The sequence below is a fragment of the Aphelocoma coerulescens genome, chromosome 5 (assembly GCF_041296385.1).
Source record: "Aphelocoma coerulescens isolate FSJ_1873_10779 chromosome 5, UR_Acoe_1.0, whole genome shotgun sequence".
NCBI lineage: Eukaryota > Metazoa > Chordata > Aves > Passeriformes > Corvidae > Aphelocoma > Aphelocoma coerulescens.
This window is the reverse complement of record NC_091019.1, coordinates 22,265,811-22,283,101: the sequence shown is the minus strand read 5'-3', so window position 1 is coordinate 22,283,101 and position 17,291 is coordinate 22,265,811. Positions and strand designations below refer to the sequence as shown.

General features: G+C 38.4%; 1 protein-coding gene across 7 annotated transcripts in view; it reads left to right on the top strand.

Moving 5' to 3' along the window:
• Positions 1 to 17,291, top strand: part of KMT5B (lysine methyltransferase 5B) — a 29,212-nt gene that overhangs the window by 8,079 nt on the left and 3,842 nt on the right. For 4 of the 7 annotated variants that reach the window (XM_069017082.1, XM_069017078.1, XM_069017081.1 and 1 more), the window contains exons 2-9: positions 411 to 647; positions 1,189 to 1,336; positions 10,656 to 10,821; positions 11,989 to 12,098; positions 13,840 to 14,006; positions 14,659 to 14,678; positions 14,850 to 14,986; positions 16,762 to 16,958. In XM_069017082.1, coding sequence (XP_068873183.1) covers positions 494 to 647; positions 1,189 to 1,336; positions 10,656 to 10,821; positions 11,989 to 12,098; positions 13,840 to 14,006; positions 14,659 to 14,678; positions 14,850 to 14,986; positions 16,762 to 16,958 — 1,099 coding nt within the window. In that variant the 5' untranslated portion in view covers positions 411 to 493. Of the gene's footprint in view, positions 1 to 407; positions 648 to 1,188; positions 1,337 to 10,655; positions 10,822 to 11,988; positions 12,099 to 13,839; positions 14,007 to 14,658; positions 14,679 to 14,849; positions 14,987 to 16,761; positions 16,959 to 17,291 lie in introns of those variants that run through there. The other 3 variants (XM_069017079.1, XM_069017083.1, XM_069017084.1) reach the window with 3 other exon arrangements.

Sequence of the window (17,291 nt, the reverse complement as noted above, 5' to 3'; positions counted from 1 at the left end):
GAGTCACATAGCTCTGGATGTGTTTATCCACGTGTACATATGCTTGTACAGGTATATCCATGGGTATAGTCCAGCTCTTAAAAATGAGTTGTCATTAGCAATTTATCAACTTTAGAATTCCATCCTTGCTGCCAAATGCCATTGTAAGTTGTAGGACAATACATCACCTGTTCACACTTCTGTGTACTGGTGCTAACAAATTGCTTTTCTTTCTTCCAAATGCAAATGCAGATTGCCATCTTTCCTCCCACCTTTCTCCACTTTTTTTTGGGGGGGGGGAGGGGAGCATGGGGGTGTGTTTGGGTTTATTGTTGTTGTTGTTGTTGGGGTATTACTATTTTTTTTTAAACTGTGTCCTGAAAACAGTTTCCCGGTAAGTTCTAATCATGTTTATGTTTTACTTCCAGTAGGAATTGGAACTGAATTTATTCATCCACTTCTCCAAGCCTTTTGAAAAGTGACTAAATGCAACTGAGTCAGATTGTCTGTGGGTATGAAGTGGCTGGGAGAATCCAAGAACATGGTAGTGAATGGCCGGAGAAGTGGAAGCAAGTCATCTAATGACCACGCACAGACCAAATTGCAGCATGCAGGAAAGGAGAATCCAAAGACGGGCAAAAACGGAGTTGAGAGAAGATCAAGCAGATGTATGTACATGTTTCTGCTGCTTAGTGCTGTGATTCACTTCCTAGTTTGCAAGCCAGGCTTCTGTCTTACCCTAACTCATGAGGGAGGTCTGCAGTCAGCATGGAGCTAACATCAGAAATATCAAATATTTTTTTTTTAATATGCAAATTAAAGTCCTTTATTCAGATTTTTCAGAAGATCAGATTTCAGATTTTGTTGTTTCATCCATTTATAGGTCAGAAATTTTTGGGGTAGGCATTACTGAACTGTGTAGTCTGGAAAGATGCTTGTAGTTGGGGAACGGAAGAGAGAAGGAAATGAAAATTAATTAAACAAACCCATAAAATAACATTTTAAAATACTTTCTCCGTTGACTACTACATAAATGAAAAAAGCAAGAGGGGAAAATTAACTGTGCCTCTGCTTCTTCAGGTGTTTTATCATCTTCCTCAATTGTTCTGTATTTTTTGCCTCCAGCCTGTGTATCTGTCTGTCCTTCAATGTAGCTGGGCTCTGTAATGTCCCTTAAATGATATCTAATTTGTGCTTTCTTATTTGCAGGTAGCGGTGCTTCAGGATTTGAGGGTCAAAGTCGTTATGTGCCTTCCTCTGGAATGTCTGCCAAGGAACTCTGTGAAAATGATGACCTAGCAACTAGTTTGGTTCTTGATCCCTATTTAGGTTTTCAGACACACAAAATGAATACTAGGTAACTTGTCTTTATTTTTCTAGAAAAGAATTCATCTTCTTAGTTGATGTAAATCAGCAAAACCACGGAATTTCACGCATGTTTTAAGAAAGTGAAAGAATGCAAATTTATGAGTAGCTTCTTCCTTGAAATAGTGTTGCATGTGAGTCTGGAACTCAGCACTACAAATGCAGGCTCTCACATGCTCCATCATAGGTCTTTCCATTAGTCTCGTGTATCTGTGCTGTAGAACAGGTTGGTAATAGGCACCATTTCCTAGCTTAAACAGTTTACTAATTGTAAGTTTGAAACCAGTAGTCATTTGAAATCTTTCAAAGGCAGAAGCCAGTGTTTGGTAACTTTTCTGTTTATTCCATGTGCCTGGGTGCTTTTTTTTTCTTTCCTTACTCTTAAACATCATAAGAAAGATGTAGCTCCTGAGCAGTTCAGTTTTGGTGCTAATTGATCTGAAGTTCTTGCAGGCCCTTGCTGAAGGAATTGCTACTCAGATGTGTCAGTATGGATAAGATAAATCAATGTGCCAGCTGGAAACTTGCTTACCAGAGTTGCACCTACTTCTGCACTGTTACGCATCTGTCTGAATACTTCGGTTGTGAATTCTGTGTGGTCTTGGAGTTTAGCTTTTGTGCTTCTCCCTCTGTTACAGATGTACCACTGATGATAACTCTGTTCTGTAGATCTCTGTTAAGCCTGTTTGCATACAAGATCTGTATTGATAGCTCAGTGGGGAAACTACATATAAATTAAAAGTTTCTAAGGACAGGAATTGTGTGCTTATTACTGTGCAATAAGAGCTGGAGTTTCCAGGCCGCACATCATGGGAAACAGACTTTCAACCCTTCAAACTGTTGCTGTGACTGTTTTTAAAGGACAGTTCACCTGTGCAGCACAGTCACATACCCACAGTATCAGTGAAGCAAATTGTATGTATGTATGTATACAACAAACAGATTGCTTCAAAAATGACTGCTAGATGAATTGGTGTTGTCATGTTACATAAATAGTTGCTGGTATAGCCTGACAGCATCAGCATTAGGATATGTGTTCCTAATAACTGTAAAGACTTACCCCAAAGATTCTTCTTCTTTGCTGGAGAGTGCAACATCTACCTTCAGAGAAGGATGTTGGGGTTCTTCCTCTTCTCTCCATGCTACTGGTTACAATAGTACATTGTGCCCAAACATTGTCCAGGTGGATATTCTTATGGTTCAATTTGAAGTGTCTTTGTATTTTCATCAGTAAATCAAGCTAAAGATACATGCTGAAAGGCATTTTTTGTTTTGTTGCATGAATGATAGTCTGCAGGTTATGCACAGGTAGTTAATTCTTATGCTTTTTGCTATGGAAATGATGTATTCATTGTTTAATAGTTGGAAAAGCTACTTTCATAAGTGTTGTTTTATGTTGATAGGTTGTCAACAACTAAAATACTTCTTTAATTACTATTTTGAATCAAAAGGCTCCACAAAGGCCATCATCATGTATTTCTTCCTTTCTCAGACTTGGAGAACAGTTACAGGCAGTCTTCAAGGACAGTAGTTAATAATCTTGGAGCACTGTGGGAAAGATTTAGGTGAGGCTTACAACTCCTACCAGATGCACACCTTTTGCCTCTTTCATATTGTCCTATTGAGAGAGTTTCTGATGTAATCAATTAAAGTCCAAGCATCAGCATAGTTCTTGTTTATCTTTTTGGTGCAGTGATGACACCTCCTTGTTACTGTGGCTGTGATACTTAGATGATCTTCTTCCATCCAGTAAACTGTAGTAGTTCTAGAGCTCCTGAGAGCTCTAGAGCTCCTTACTGTTGTTTTTATGGGAAGGTGGGGGAAAAGCAGATGTGAAAAAAAGTGTACTGCTTCCAAAATGCCAGATGCCAATACCCAAATATCATGATGTAGTAGAAATTAATATTTGCAGCTTATGTTTGGGCATCTTCTGCTTCAGTGCCATGGAGCCATATTAGTTACATAGCTCATCTGTGGAGGTGTGCTTAAACTAAAACAGCCAGTTGTGGTGGCAGGCAAAGATTTCCTGTTCCCTTGTTCTGATTTGTTTGAAGATGCCCTGTGAAAGTGTCTGTGCCACCATTCTGCTGTGTTGGAAACATGTAAGAGGTTTGTATTTTTGCAGCCCATTGTAAGTTGATGATCACTTACTGAAATTCTCCTTCCCCTTACCTCCAAGCTTACAGCCAAGTCTGTATTTTTGTTTGTATGAGTGTCTTCTCTATAAGCACTTTTTCTACTTAATTCTTCCAGTTGAAGAGTTTGTAAATTTCATTTGTCCAGAGTATATTGATTGGAGAAAAAAAAACCCCTCACAGTAAAGTATCTAGATTGATGTTGAAATGTCTTTGTTTTCCATCTTCTTTGTATTGAGTTAATAATCTTACGCTAGGGTGGTGACAAGAACATGACTGTTACTCTACTTGTTGTGTTTCTGTGTTTTGGTTTGGAGGTTTTTTCTGTGGCGTATAAAAATAAAGTCCTGCAGTTTGTGAACGCCCACCATCTTGGGAATAGGGCTCTTGGCTCTGTAAACTGTCAAGTCAGGAATGTCTGAAAGAGCTGAAGACTGTTTCTCAAAAGCTTACAACTGAATCTCCTAATGTGTTTGTCCAGTTCCTCTAAAATGTCTTCTTGTCACCAGGGATTTGAAGGACAATATAACATGTAGTTCTGGAAATGTCCTCAGGGGCTTTACCCAAAAGTAATTTTTTTCATCCTCTTGGATTTTCAAGAGAAAGCAGGTTGTTTTCACAGCTTCCAACCCTCTTTACAGGCCCAGTTGTCATCCTTTCATCAAATTCGTAGCTCTTATCTCAACAGAATAGCAGGTTAGCAGTTAATAAAGGAACCCCATGTCTTAGAAAGTATGTTCTTGTCAAATACCACTATTCTAAGGGGTATTGTTGCTTCTTGTACAAATCCTGTTATATCAGCCTTTGTTTGTTGTGGTAAAAACAAAGCTTGTTTTGCAAGCTACACTTCCCCGGGTGGAAGGTTGACAAACACTGGAGATTGAAACTGACACTTGTAAAATGCCAAGTGAACTCTTGCATGTCTTACCATCTCTTATTTTTGGGTGCTTTTCCCTAGGCTGAGCACTGAATCTTAAAGTCACACACCCTAGTGGCTAATCTGCTCTTTATACTATCTCACATACAAAGGTGTTACTGTTTAAACCTTAAGCCAGACTCTGGATCATATTGATGCTGTTACCAGTCAGTGCTGTTTCCTGGTTCCCTAAAGCACCAGCATCACGCTAAGGAACGCTGGGAGCACTTCAATGTGCTTCTAAATTTGTGAGTGATTTAAGAAGTCAGATGTGTTGTGGTCTGTTTGCTGCTTCAGTGAAGTTGCAAACTGGTGTGTGATGTGGGTGGTTTAGTCCGAGTACGTAGGATGAAAGGACCAAGCTTCAAGAATTTCCGTGTTTTCCATTGGAAACATTAAGTGCTTGGGAATGGTGTACAGGAAGCTGTTTCTCTCGACACTGCCTCAGCAGCAGTCACTGACTTAGGTGACTGAACTTGACAGGGTACATCACTCTTTGTCCCTTAGAGTCACCACAGAGCAGAAGAGACAAGAAACACAAAGCAGTTAATATCATTGCATTTGAGTCTGTGCTGAATCTCCTCTGCATTCTTTAGCTCATTTCATTTCATTAAAGGGCTCAATATTCATCTTGAGTGAGGTCTGGAGGCTGAAAAAGTGATGTGGGTTCTGCTACATAAGATTATGTGGCCATACAGTTCAGCTTCAGTGTTGTGGTCCTATGGAGATACTGGATTAGAGGTACACAATTCTTATGTAGTGACAACCTGTTTCACAGTGAAGCTTTTACATTCTTCAGACCTTAGTGTCTGTGTACTTTACAAAATTGTTTTGTTGGACTTTGGCATAAAAACTGCTTCTTCAGTTTTTTCTAGATTATTTTTACTGATAGCTTAATTCAGTTAAGTACTTTACTTTGCTTGTAGTTGTCTTCCTTCACTGTGTATAATCACAGTGATTACATTGGAACCAACTGGTTTTGTTCCTAAATGTTACGGATTTAAAAAACAAACAAACAAACAAACAACCAAAAAACCACCCTAAACAACCATGCCCTGCCCCTCAAACCAGCACTCACCACCTTACTTTTACAGTTTTCTTACTTTTAGTTTCAAAAAAGTGTTACATCTTCAAAACATGGAGTGGCTTGCATCCAGTAGTCATGTTAACTGCTAAATTAAATTTACCATGTGGAGTGTCAGAATAGGATTAGAGGACAGTCTTGGGTTGTTGGTTTGGGGGGTTTCTTGTGTCCCCTTATTTATTTTTTAAAAAATACTTCTTTGCTAACCATATTAAGGAGAATGAAATTACGTGTCTCGGAATTTTCTTTATTTCTGTTCTTGGCTATATTGGAGTTTTGACCACACTGGTGTGTATTTAGTGTCAGTTCAAGAAATTTAAGTAATGTGGATTACTTTCTTCTTTAGAAGTGTCGTTATGAAATTTGGCTTTTAAAGAACACGAGTTCTTTTCCATGTGAAAACACTGGCAGTAAATGCAGAACAAGTTGATCATAACTTGTATAACTAGTTTTGAGGAAAAAATACTCATACTACAGGATTGGGCAGGGAGGAAGCCAAAATGCATGTTAATTAAGTACGTTGTTTATGCTTATTTTAAATAGATGATTTTCAGTTCTTGTTCTGCTGTCTTGAATGCTTAACAGGCTTGCAGTTTTAGCTTTTGTGCTCAATCTCTGGTACTAGGTGAACATAAACTTGCTGTCTTTCCACAGCTACTTAAATAGAAATACCATCCAGACAAGGTGCCTGTTGTTAAAAAGCTAATGGGTTGATTTAGTTTTGATAAACTCACTCTTCCTGATTTTCCCTAGCCAGAAGTTAAGAAACAAGGTTTGGAAGTAACTCTTTATCATGCCCTGGTATGCTGTGTGGAGTTCCATACTGGATCTCTTGCAGGATCAATTTATCCTTTTTGTTCAAACTCACTGCTCTCAGTGACTGAGACTGAGCAAGGTACTGTGCTTCTGAACTTACCAGAAACTCTCCTTTAACTTCCTTTATAGGCAAGCATCTCACTGACCTTTGGCTTTATACCTTGGAGTTCCAAGAGTCTTTAAGTACTCCTGAGGTAAGAGAAACTTGAGAGAGAAAGAGCTTTGCTTCCCCAAGCCATTTTCCAACGTCCTCCTTGTTGAGACCACGTCAGTTTGCCCTTAACTGGGATGAGATCGTCTTCTATCTCATTTTGAAGCTGCAGTAGCCACAGTTTTATCGGATCTTGTTGACTAGGAAAAAATAAGTATTTTCTAGGGAAGTGTGAAAAGCTTCTGTTCAGCAGGTTGTCAGGAAGAAAGGCTGATATTATTTCTTTAAAGACACTGTCATAGCTGAGGTTTCCATTCTTTGCTTACTTCTAAGACCAGACAGTTTTGCAGCAGACTTCATGTCCCATGAGACCTCACCTGTGGAGCTGCTCATAGGGTGGCTCAAGGAGTCTGTGCCTGTGAGCAGATTCCAACACTAATGTGTCTTGTTCAGTGTCCATGATAGAATTTAATAAAGGTATTATTCGTAGGAGGAAACCAGAAGTCTGGATAAACAATTCTGATTTTAATTTTCTTTGTTTAGAGACTGGGTTGGCTGGTTTGTTCTGTTGGTTTCCTTGTGCTCTATCTATTTCTCTTCTTTGAACTAGTCTCCTGTTTTACTGATACTTAAAAGACAATTTCTTTGGCTCATTTTATATGCACACATCTAGCTGTGGGGCCTTTTCAGGCTGTTTTCATGGTGGAGCTCAGAAACAGTTGTGTAGACTCTTCCAGCAGGTGTGTAAGTTTTTGGGATTTTTTTAATGTCATGTAAATGTGGAAGCCCTGTAACACCAAAGTGGTAGTATGCAAGGTTGCTTCTCAAAATCAATTGGCTTTTTGGTTGCAAAGAACTAATGAATAAACGAATCAGTGATATACCTGGGAGAAATGAAGTATCTATCAGCAGACCCCAGTTCTTAAGGAACACTGGACTTCTAGGCTTTCTTGGCTTCTTCAGTGTCTCAAATGAGAAAGTACCTTTTAAAGTATATATGGAGATACACCTGTGAAAGACTGAACCTTTCATGAGGAGTCTGGACTGTAGTATTCTGAATTTGCTTACAAATTTCATATGCTCTCAGTGCAATTTACGTGTGCTGCTGAGCTGTGAACAACCCTCTTACCTCAGGCTCAGGGTGCACAGTGTCATTCTGTTTCACCAATTTGGGAACCCTTGGAGTGAAATGTTGAACATAATGTTGGTTTCCAGCATCTTCCCATGTACTTGTGGACACTTCTTGCTTGTTTGGATTCCTCTTTATCTTTTCTCATTACCTCTGTCTTGTCACCATGTAAGAACAACAATTTGATAGAGGTGCTGCAGGGAGTCCTTGGTATTAATTTTTGAACCCCTGGGTGCAGGAGAGTCATAATCTTTGAAAAACCCAGTTCCTGTTTGAAATGCCTGACATGCAATCTAGCATTCATCTGCTCTTATACTGTTTTGGGGGTTTTACAATCTATTCATCCCTCTCTTGTTTCCAGCCATCTTTTTGGCCTTTGCAAGGCTTGGGCATACACTATTTATTTTACTTCTTAGGAATGGTGTTACATGAGTTTCTGCTAATCACTTAATGAATTCCACCAGCAGTGTGGTGCCTGAGACAAGAACCCATAGAAACTCCTGCTGAATGTGATCCATGGAGGTGTGCAAGTGACTTTCATGGGTTGGGGCCAGGTTCCAAGCTATCTAAGGTAGCTGGTCATTTAGACATCGAGTCAGCCTCTGAGAATAATGTGTTGTGAAAGACCTAAAATATGAGCATTTGAGGTTGTAAGATGTGCTTAGAATTGCTAGAAGATGTAGTGCGTTGATTCTTTTTCTGTAGGTTGTGAGAGCCACTGTTAAGCTTCGCATCTGCTCTCCTTTTTCTTTCAGTATTTCTTTTCCCCACTTGTGGTTCAGTTGGGATACTGTTTTCTTTCCCACTGATGGTTCAGTTGGGATTCTGCTTTCTTTAGCTAGCCTAGACCAAGCTTCTTGATGATAAATAAGTATGATGGTGTCTATCAGCACATACATTGCCTGTCTCAGGTAGTAATGCAATTTCAAATGCGATGGCTTTTCCACCCATCTTTGCTCCTGCAAGTCACTTAGCTAAAAAATGGTGCATTTCAACATGTAAAATAAAGTGTAAGGGAGAGGGCAGTCACTCATGTAGCCCAGCAAGAACAGACATAGCTGAAGACCAATTTCATTTGTAAATCCTGTGGGTTTTTCCCTCATGTAATGTTTGCAGATAGATGTGTAAGTGAAATATTACCCTTTCATGCTTGTGCCATATGGGTGTGCTCTCTACTTCTCATGGTGTAAGTGCAGTTGGCTCCTTGCTGGGAAAGTTGTTTCTGATTAGAACTGAAAGTGAGTGCAAGCCCTGTTCTGAAACAGTCAGGTTCAGTTCAGGCTATATGATTTTAAATTCCCTTCATGTATAAGGAAGCACTGTGAGTTACAACTATCAAATCTGAGCAAAGTCTTTCTGGTTTTGGGAGAGCAGAGATATTCCTATGTGTGACTGGCAAGTTGAAGAAGACTTTGGTGTGCTGCAGAACAAAAATAATGATTGTGTCATCTCTAGCCTGAGGGGTGTTTTCTTGCATGATAAGGTCTCGTCAGGTTGTTAGGTAGTTAGCTTTATGGGATGATGAGGTAAGTTTATTCTTTAATGAAGAATTTGATTTGAAACTTCTTGGCATGGTGTGTGCTACAGTTGTAAGCAGGCATCTGTTTCTTGACTGACTCCTGCTGTCTTGTTCAATGTCATAGCCCAGCCAGAAGAGAACTGAAACTGATGTCTGCTCAGAACTCCTTACTGTACCATGTTCTCTGAAAGCCCACAGGTTTATGCTGATAAATTTTTCTGGATTCAAAAAGGTCTAAAAGGTTGCTTAGTTACTATGTCACAAGGAAGCTTTTCAGATGGAGAATTCAGAGTTTTATAAAAGCAGTAGCATGAATGCTGATAACCTGCTGAAAGTGATTCTGCTGTTAGCAGGTCTGTCTTCATTGTATCAGGAGCATAAATAAAGCATCTTCCTTCTAACAAAGGAAATCAAATCCTCATCATTGTTACTTATTTCTGGTTAGACTCTTAGTATTTTACAAAGTGAAACAAAATTGGGAAGTAACACTTTCTTGTTTCCTTTATACAAGTTGCATGAAGAACCAAATCTTAGGTGGCCATTTAAAAAGAAGTTACTTGGAACATTCAGTGTTCTAAGGTGACAATAAGTCCATTCACTTAGCAGTTTAAAAAACAGCGTATCAGTGAGGAAGTTGATGGAAGTTTCCTTCCACCAGCTTCAAGAATTTTTTTTCCCCCTTGTTTATTTTTGTAATGAAATACAGATTTCATTTGGCAAGTAAGAGGAAATAAAATCAGCATAGTATTGCACTTGCAGCAACAAGTAACAGGACTTACACATTTGCTCAGAAGCTCTTAGGTTGTTTAGCGCTTTTGTCAAATGCTGTGTAAGCAAAACATGCGAGCTGTAAAAAGAGCTGCAGAAAACTCTTTCTCATGATCCTGGGAAATTTTTATCTGTGTGAAGAGTCCTCTGGGGTGTGGCATATATTTAAGAATACCCACACCCCACCTCAGAGCATATAGGGGTATGTGCTCAGTCAGAGGCAATTTATAGGGATTTGGCATAATCTCTAACTAAGTGCTGCTTTCTCTTGGTGGTTTTGCAGCTCAAAAATTGAGCTTCCACTTCTGGCAGTCATGCAGGTTTTTTCTGTTACTTTTTCCCACAGAAGATATGAAGGGTAGTTTTTCTTAAATCTCAAGTTTTTGGAAGAAGGCAGAATTCTCTGCTAATGTACAGGTGTTTGTTTTCATATTTACATGCCCAAGATTTCCTGTTTGGGGGGAAAACTTCTTATGATTGCACTAACTTGTAGAACCTTAATCTTTCACAGATGTAGTATCTCTGCCACGTGTTAGTATTTGTAGATACTTCTTGTGTTGTCATTAAGAGTTGTATTTTATATGAATGAATGTTAAGTTTGCAATCCACACAATCCCCTGTAGTGAATTTATCAATATAATAAGGCTTTGGGTTTGGCAAAAGTTGGTTCAGTGTCTTTATGCAGGTAGTTAAATGTTTATATGGGTAGCAGAAGAACTGTGTGCTGCGAGTAACTGAGGAAGGCTTGAGAACAACTGATGGTGGACTGGAATAGCTTTATTTTTTATTTCAGATTTCGACCTATTAAAGGAAGGCAAGAAGAACTCAAAGAGGTGATTGAACGTTTTAAGAAAGATGAGCACTTAGAAAAAGCCTTCAAGTCCTTGACGTCAGGTGACTGGGCCCGGCACTATTTTCTTAACAAGAACAAAATGCAGGAAAGGTTGTTCAAGGAACATGTAGGTGTATTTGTAATTAATGTGCTTTTTTAGATGGTTGAGAGGCAAAGAAAACATAAACATTTCTTAAGAATGTAGCAATAGTAAAGCAATCGAGTGTTTTATGTTGTTTTGTTGTTTTTTAAGAGAAACTTCCTTTATTTTTTAAAGCCTAACTAGACACACCCTCTTTTTTTTTTTTTTTGTTAACTTTCATTGCCTTTTATTAATAGAGTGTAGAAAAGAAGGGTTTTTTCCCCGTGTATTTGTACTGTGATTTGGTTGGGGGTTTTTGTTTGTTTGGGGTGCTTGGGGGTTTGTTTTAGTTCTTTTTTACTCACAGCTCTTGTAAATCAAAGTGGGTGACAAAAGAAGGTAAAGGAAAAGGGAGTAGCCGTGTTACATCAAAATACCTCAGTTGTTTTGGGTATAGGGGCTTTCTGTGGGAGTGTTATTCCTCTTCCACTTCCCACACCCCAAATCCATTTTGTATGTAGCATAAAGGTTGTTGATTTTCAAAGTTCAAAGCAAAAAAATCATAGTATTGTTTACTTAACAAAAAAAAAAGACACTTTTTCAGGAATGAGTCTATTGTTTCCAGGTACAACCAAAAGGAATGTGGCCTACTTTAAAATGCACCAAATCTAGTAATGCAGTAAAAAGTTAGCAGACAAAGTTCTACTTTGTCAAAGTGGTTCTTTGAATAACACAATCACACTTCAACTAAAAAAAAATAATTCAACAGTCCTTGAATTCAGCATCTAGGTTTGTTGTGGAAGTAGTATCTTTTTTCAGAATTTCAAATAATAAAATGGATTCCTATAGATTATTATTCCTATAGATTATCACTGGTTCTTAAAGATGAGAGATTGCTTGAATGCAACTATTCAGTGATTTTAAGAAAAAAATTACCCAATTTTGTACCACTTAAAGTATATTTAATTTTCTTAAACTCTTTGGATAATCACATTACCCATGTGAGGATTCTTGCAAGTCACTGTGAAGAAGTAAGATCAACATAATACATATAGCTAAAACATATAGAAATGCACTTCAGCAGACAGTATCCCACTCCAGTATCCATTTTGTGTGTGTTTTTGTACAGTTCACTTTCATTATTTTTATAAGAAGTTCCTGACTGCTTTTGTTTTGCCTGTAACAGACAAATACTGGGTTTTTTCATTGCAGGTATTTATTTATTTACGAATGTTTGCAACTGACAGTGGGTTTGAGATACTGCCTTGTAATCGGTATTCTTCTGAGCAAAATGGAGCCAAAATTGTTGCAACGAAAGAATGGTAAGAAATACAGTTCACTGTTGCATTCTGTTTCTGTCAATTATTTTGAAAGAATCTAAAAAAATATATTAAAAAGTGATTTAGAATTAAAACTGCAACCAGTGAAAGAGATAGTTTTGTATTGTTACTTGCAAATTGGGTTTTTTCTCTGTTTTTGCTAAGTACTTAATGCAGGATCCATGGCTCTGGAAGATATTCCTTTGTGTGTTTGGGCGTATGCATATAGTGTTCATTATGCAATTTTTTTTTTTAATATTATTTTCAGTCAGATAATTGTTTTTCTTTACTCAAGAGTTGTTTGCCTCCTCTGAGAAACACGACATTCTGGCAGATTTGTTACACAGCAAATAATTGGGGGGGAAATTAGTTTTTTGGCTTTTTTAAACAGGTGTTATTTGCACATTTTGATTGTGCAAGACAAATCTCTCCTGGAAACACAAGGCTGGAACCCCAGTGTATTTCCCCATCTCATTTTAGCACATCTGTGTTTCATTAGAAGCATATGTGTGGCAGTACCAGCAGATTCTGGCTTAATTCAGATTTTTAAATCAGTTCAAGCGTACACACCAATTGTATGAGCTTTGCTTTGTGGCAGTACCCATTCGCACCAGCACATCTGAGGTGAGGAAATGCTGTTATGTTCACACTGGAATTGAGTGGCTGGACACCCTGCTGGTGGCAACACAACCTCCACGTGTTGCAGAGAAAGCTTTAAATAGGCTGAGGCCAGTTTCCAGCTCTTCATGACCGGAGCTGAAAGTTCCACAATCATGATAAAACCCAAGAAATACTGATTGGCGGTTTTTCCTTCTTGGTGTTTTTTTTTTTTTTTAATTCACCTCTTGGCTGATTCTTTGGGGTAGAAACTTTGCATGTAGGTGTGTTGAAAACAGATTAAGTTTTCATGCTCAAAATTTTGAGTGGCCTGAGAGGGTGAGCAAGATAGGAGAGCTGCTTCTCAACCCTGCTGGTACCTGGAAAACTGTTGAGACTCAACACTGATGAGAGTTCTCAGCATTCTCTGTCAAAGAATTTTGCGCTTAGAAGGCTTCACTTCTATTTTGTGTCCTTTGTGTACCTTTAGCATCTCCATATTCATCTGTGTCAGAGTAATCTGGCCAAAATATGGAATGGCCACTCTGAAGAGCAGTGGAAACAAGGCCCATGCAAGAAAATGGAAGCTCTGTGCTTCTACTAAGCTGAGCATTCAGTGCCTCTGCACTGCTCTATTCACGACGGCACATCAGCCGGCTGCACACAAAGGCTTCGTGGTTTTGTTGATTTTTGTAGGTGTCATTCCCCCCTCCTCACTCTATTTCAAGGACCAGCTTCATGCTGAAGGAAAACATCTTGCATCCAGCCTTTCTTTGAGTCATTACTGGGCCTCACTTAAAAAGCCATGGAGCTCTAAGCATTTTCATTATACTGGATTTTCCTGGCCATGGTAAGAAGTATAGGAAACACAAGCAAGAGCAGCTGGAGGAAGTCGAAATTTCTTAAGTGATGATGGGGAGGGAGTGCACACAAATGCAAAGATCTTGCTTTTGGTTTTAACAATTGCAGAAGCTGAAGTAATCAACTCTTGCAATTTCTTGCCTACAGTCTCAGGAAATTGTAGAAACAATGGTGGTAATTGTTTCTGATGTCAGATTTGATGGAATTGATTCTATAACAACTTTCTGTGAAATTATTTTGTAATTTTGGCACACGTCTTATTTCTGCTACTCTTTTTACATTAAAGGAAACGAAATGATAAAATAGAATTACTTGTGGGCTGTATTGCTGAACTATCAGAAATGGAAGAAAACATGCTGCTGAGGCATGGGGAAAATGACTTCAGTGTCATGTATTCCACACGAAAAAACTGTGCACAACTATGGCTTGGTCCTGCTGCATTTATCAATCATGGTGAGTAGTAAGTATAGGAAGCATGTTGAAGGGCATAAGAAATTCAGAAGTGTTGTATGTGAGCTGAACAGCACAGGAACTTGGAGAAAAATGTCTGAATCTCGCATACTGTATTACTGTAGAACAAAATCTTACTGGGATTTTCCCAGCCAGAGCTGATCAGCTGTGAAACTCGGAGAAGGCCCTAGGGAAGTGATGCCTTCTTCCTTGAAAGAGACTTTGGAACTGGCAGCTAAATTAGTAGAGCATATTGTGGGTTACCTTGAATTGTTTGTGAACTCAGTCAACAGTAGCATCTTCATTAGGTGAACTTCTTATGGCTCTTTAACCTTTTGCACAGAAGCTTAGCTGATTCTGTTGCATTTGTGTGCCAAAGGAAGAGCAGGTAGGATTTCAGATAAAGCTGTTTACCCTGAAGAGGAGGGAAACTGGACATTTGTGATAGCACAGGGAAGAGGTCAGAAACCCAGCTGTACCAAAGCAGGTATCTTGTGATGTATGGCTTTGTGCAGTACTAACTTAACTCCCAGTATTTAGTTGAGATTCTGCAGTTACTGAAGTCAGAGTGAATCCTTACTTTAGATATCTGCAACTATTCATGTTTCAGGTCTTATCCACAGTTAATTGACTTTATGTTTTGGACCTTTTTCAGATTGCAGACCTAATTGTAAGGTAAGCAAGAAATTAAAAATAAATAAAGTACCCCACTTCTTTTTTTTTTTTTTATTTCTTTGTCCTTCCAACTTTTCTTCCCCAACTGTTTTACTTTTTTTCCTTACTCAGATACTGTGCAGCCTTAATGATTAACCTTTTTTTTCCCCTTCCTGTCATCTCCTTCCCCAGTTTGTATCAACGGGCAGAGATACAGCATGTGTGAAAGCTCTAAGAGATATTGAACCTGGAGAAGAAATCTCCTGTTACTACGGAGATGGGTTTTTTGGAGAAAATAATGAATACTGCGAATGTTACACCTGTGAAAGGTATGTATTGATGTAAATAGCTTTCAAATGGAATTCGGCATATTCATGATCTATTTTGTGAAACTGAACGTCCTTGATTATGAGTACGCAGATCTTTGGACACAAAATAATTGCTTCCTACCTGTTTGCTATAATGATTTTTCTGTGTTGTTACAGAATGGTGATGATTCCTGAGAACTCTGTGTTTTCTTAATCTTTTGATTCTCTGTTCTGGAGATTAGCCCAAAATGAGACAAAACAGAACAAATCAGGACTGTAGATTCTTAAAAATATTTGTACTGAATAAAGTAGAATTGGAAGGAAAAGCAGTTACAGCTTCTACAGGACCACTGTGAACTGATCCCCCCCAGTTTTTGCACTTTTTTGCACTAGACAAAGCAAATTCCATTAATGTTTTATATGTGGACCTGAAGTTCTCTTCTGCTGGGAATGGGAAAAGTACCCAGCGTTGTTAGAACTTGGGGGGTTGTGTATTTGTAAATATCTGCTGGTTTGGATTTTGCCTCTATCTGTCCATCACTGAACAGCAGCAAAGTTGTTCTATTTGTTTTTTACCTGTGCTGTCCCAACCTGGTTTCTTCACAAAATCAGCTGAAAGAATTCCATAGTTGTTTTTTGCCATGTTGAAATTTCTGTTCACTGTGTGCAGGGAGGCTCAGCATCATCTCAGAGAGCTTCACCCAGTTCCAAGAGGAGCTGCACAGAACTCACTGTTCTGTTTCATCTAACTGTGGGAAGAAAAACCCTATAAAGGACAAAATATTGTTTATATTGAGAGAGATAGCTTAGTGCACCTACATATAAATAGTTCAATAATCCTGCTTTCATTTTTACTGGCTACTTTGATTACTAAAAAGTCTCGCAATTAAAGGGAAAACCATCTGGTATGGACCTCTAAGCTCACATGATGTTGGTAGGTCATTCCAAGTGAAGGATGCATTCTCAGACTTTATCTCGAGAGCTGCTAGTAAAAATGTACTTCAGTCATGGGAACTGTTAAGTGTTGAATAAATGGGCACCAGAATTGTTCCTCCCTTGTTACACAGAGTGATGTGGCGTTTTGCTCAAGTTCTTTTGATCATTGATTTCAGTGTAATATGGACATGCTTTCTTTTTCAGGACAAACTAGTTTTATGTGTCTGAACATTTTCATTAAATTGCCATTTTTGTATATTAAGTACATGAAAATGTTATTTTTTAAAGCTAATGTTTGGGTAATTCTAACTTTAGGAATCTGCTTTTCAGTTACAAGACTGTGGTAGAAGCAGTCAAATATATAAGATGCTGTTTTGGGGGCTGTTAGTAAGGACTCATTCTTCATTGTTTTAAGACTGATGAGACAACAGTCACTTTATACACTACAAAAAAAAATCATATTTAAGTGTCTCAATTTTAACTGCTGTAAAGAGTGTTAATTTGCAATGTTAAAATGCTAGGATCTTCTTCTAAGGATCTGTGGGTATGTTTGGAGCAGTGGGAGATTTGGCACTCTACAATTTCTTTCAAGCCTCCAAAAGTCATCACCAGGAAGATTTGCATCTCTCTGCATATATCCATGTACTCTTCCTAGGTGATCCTGCTGTTCTTGCTGGCCAACTGAGACATTAGGCACCCAAGATAACAGGTAGAAGACAACCCACAAAATGCTAACCAGTTCTGTGGCTATTGGTATCATTGATCCAGATGTACTTGGGATCCAAACTACTGTATATGAAACAAAGCTCTAAGTTTACATTAAGATTTATTAATACCTTGTGTGCTCTTTTTATTTATAGGCGTGGAACTGGTGCTTTTAAATCAAGAGTGGGATTGCCAGCACCTACTCCTGTGATTAACAGTAAATATGGACTGAGAGAAACAGACAAACGATTGAACAGACTTAAAAAGTTGGGTGACAGCAGCAAGAATTCCGACAGCCAGTCCGTCAGCTCTAACACTGATGCAGATACCACTCAGGAAAAAGGTAATGCAAGTAAGTAAGGGGAAGAGCTTGGAGTCACTAAAGGCTTCACAAAAACATGGAAAACTTTCACTGTGATGGAATTCCTCTCCTAGTGTTGAGATGCTTCTCAGATACTGGTTGTTAAAACTAATTTATTCAGGAATCTGAAGGCAATTTGAACAACAAATTCATGGTTTCCCACAAGTGTTTGAAGAACAATAGGTGGTATGTTCTTCTTTTGTTTTCTTTTTTTAATATCAAAAGTAAATATTTATAAACATGTCCGTTAAAGTCTTGCCAACAATTTCTGTATTTCAAAATACAGTAAAATACCACAGGCAGTAGTGTGGTTTAGGAAAGAAA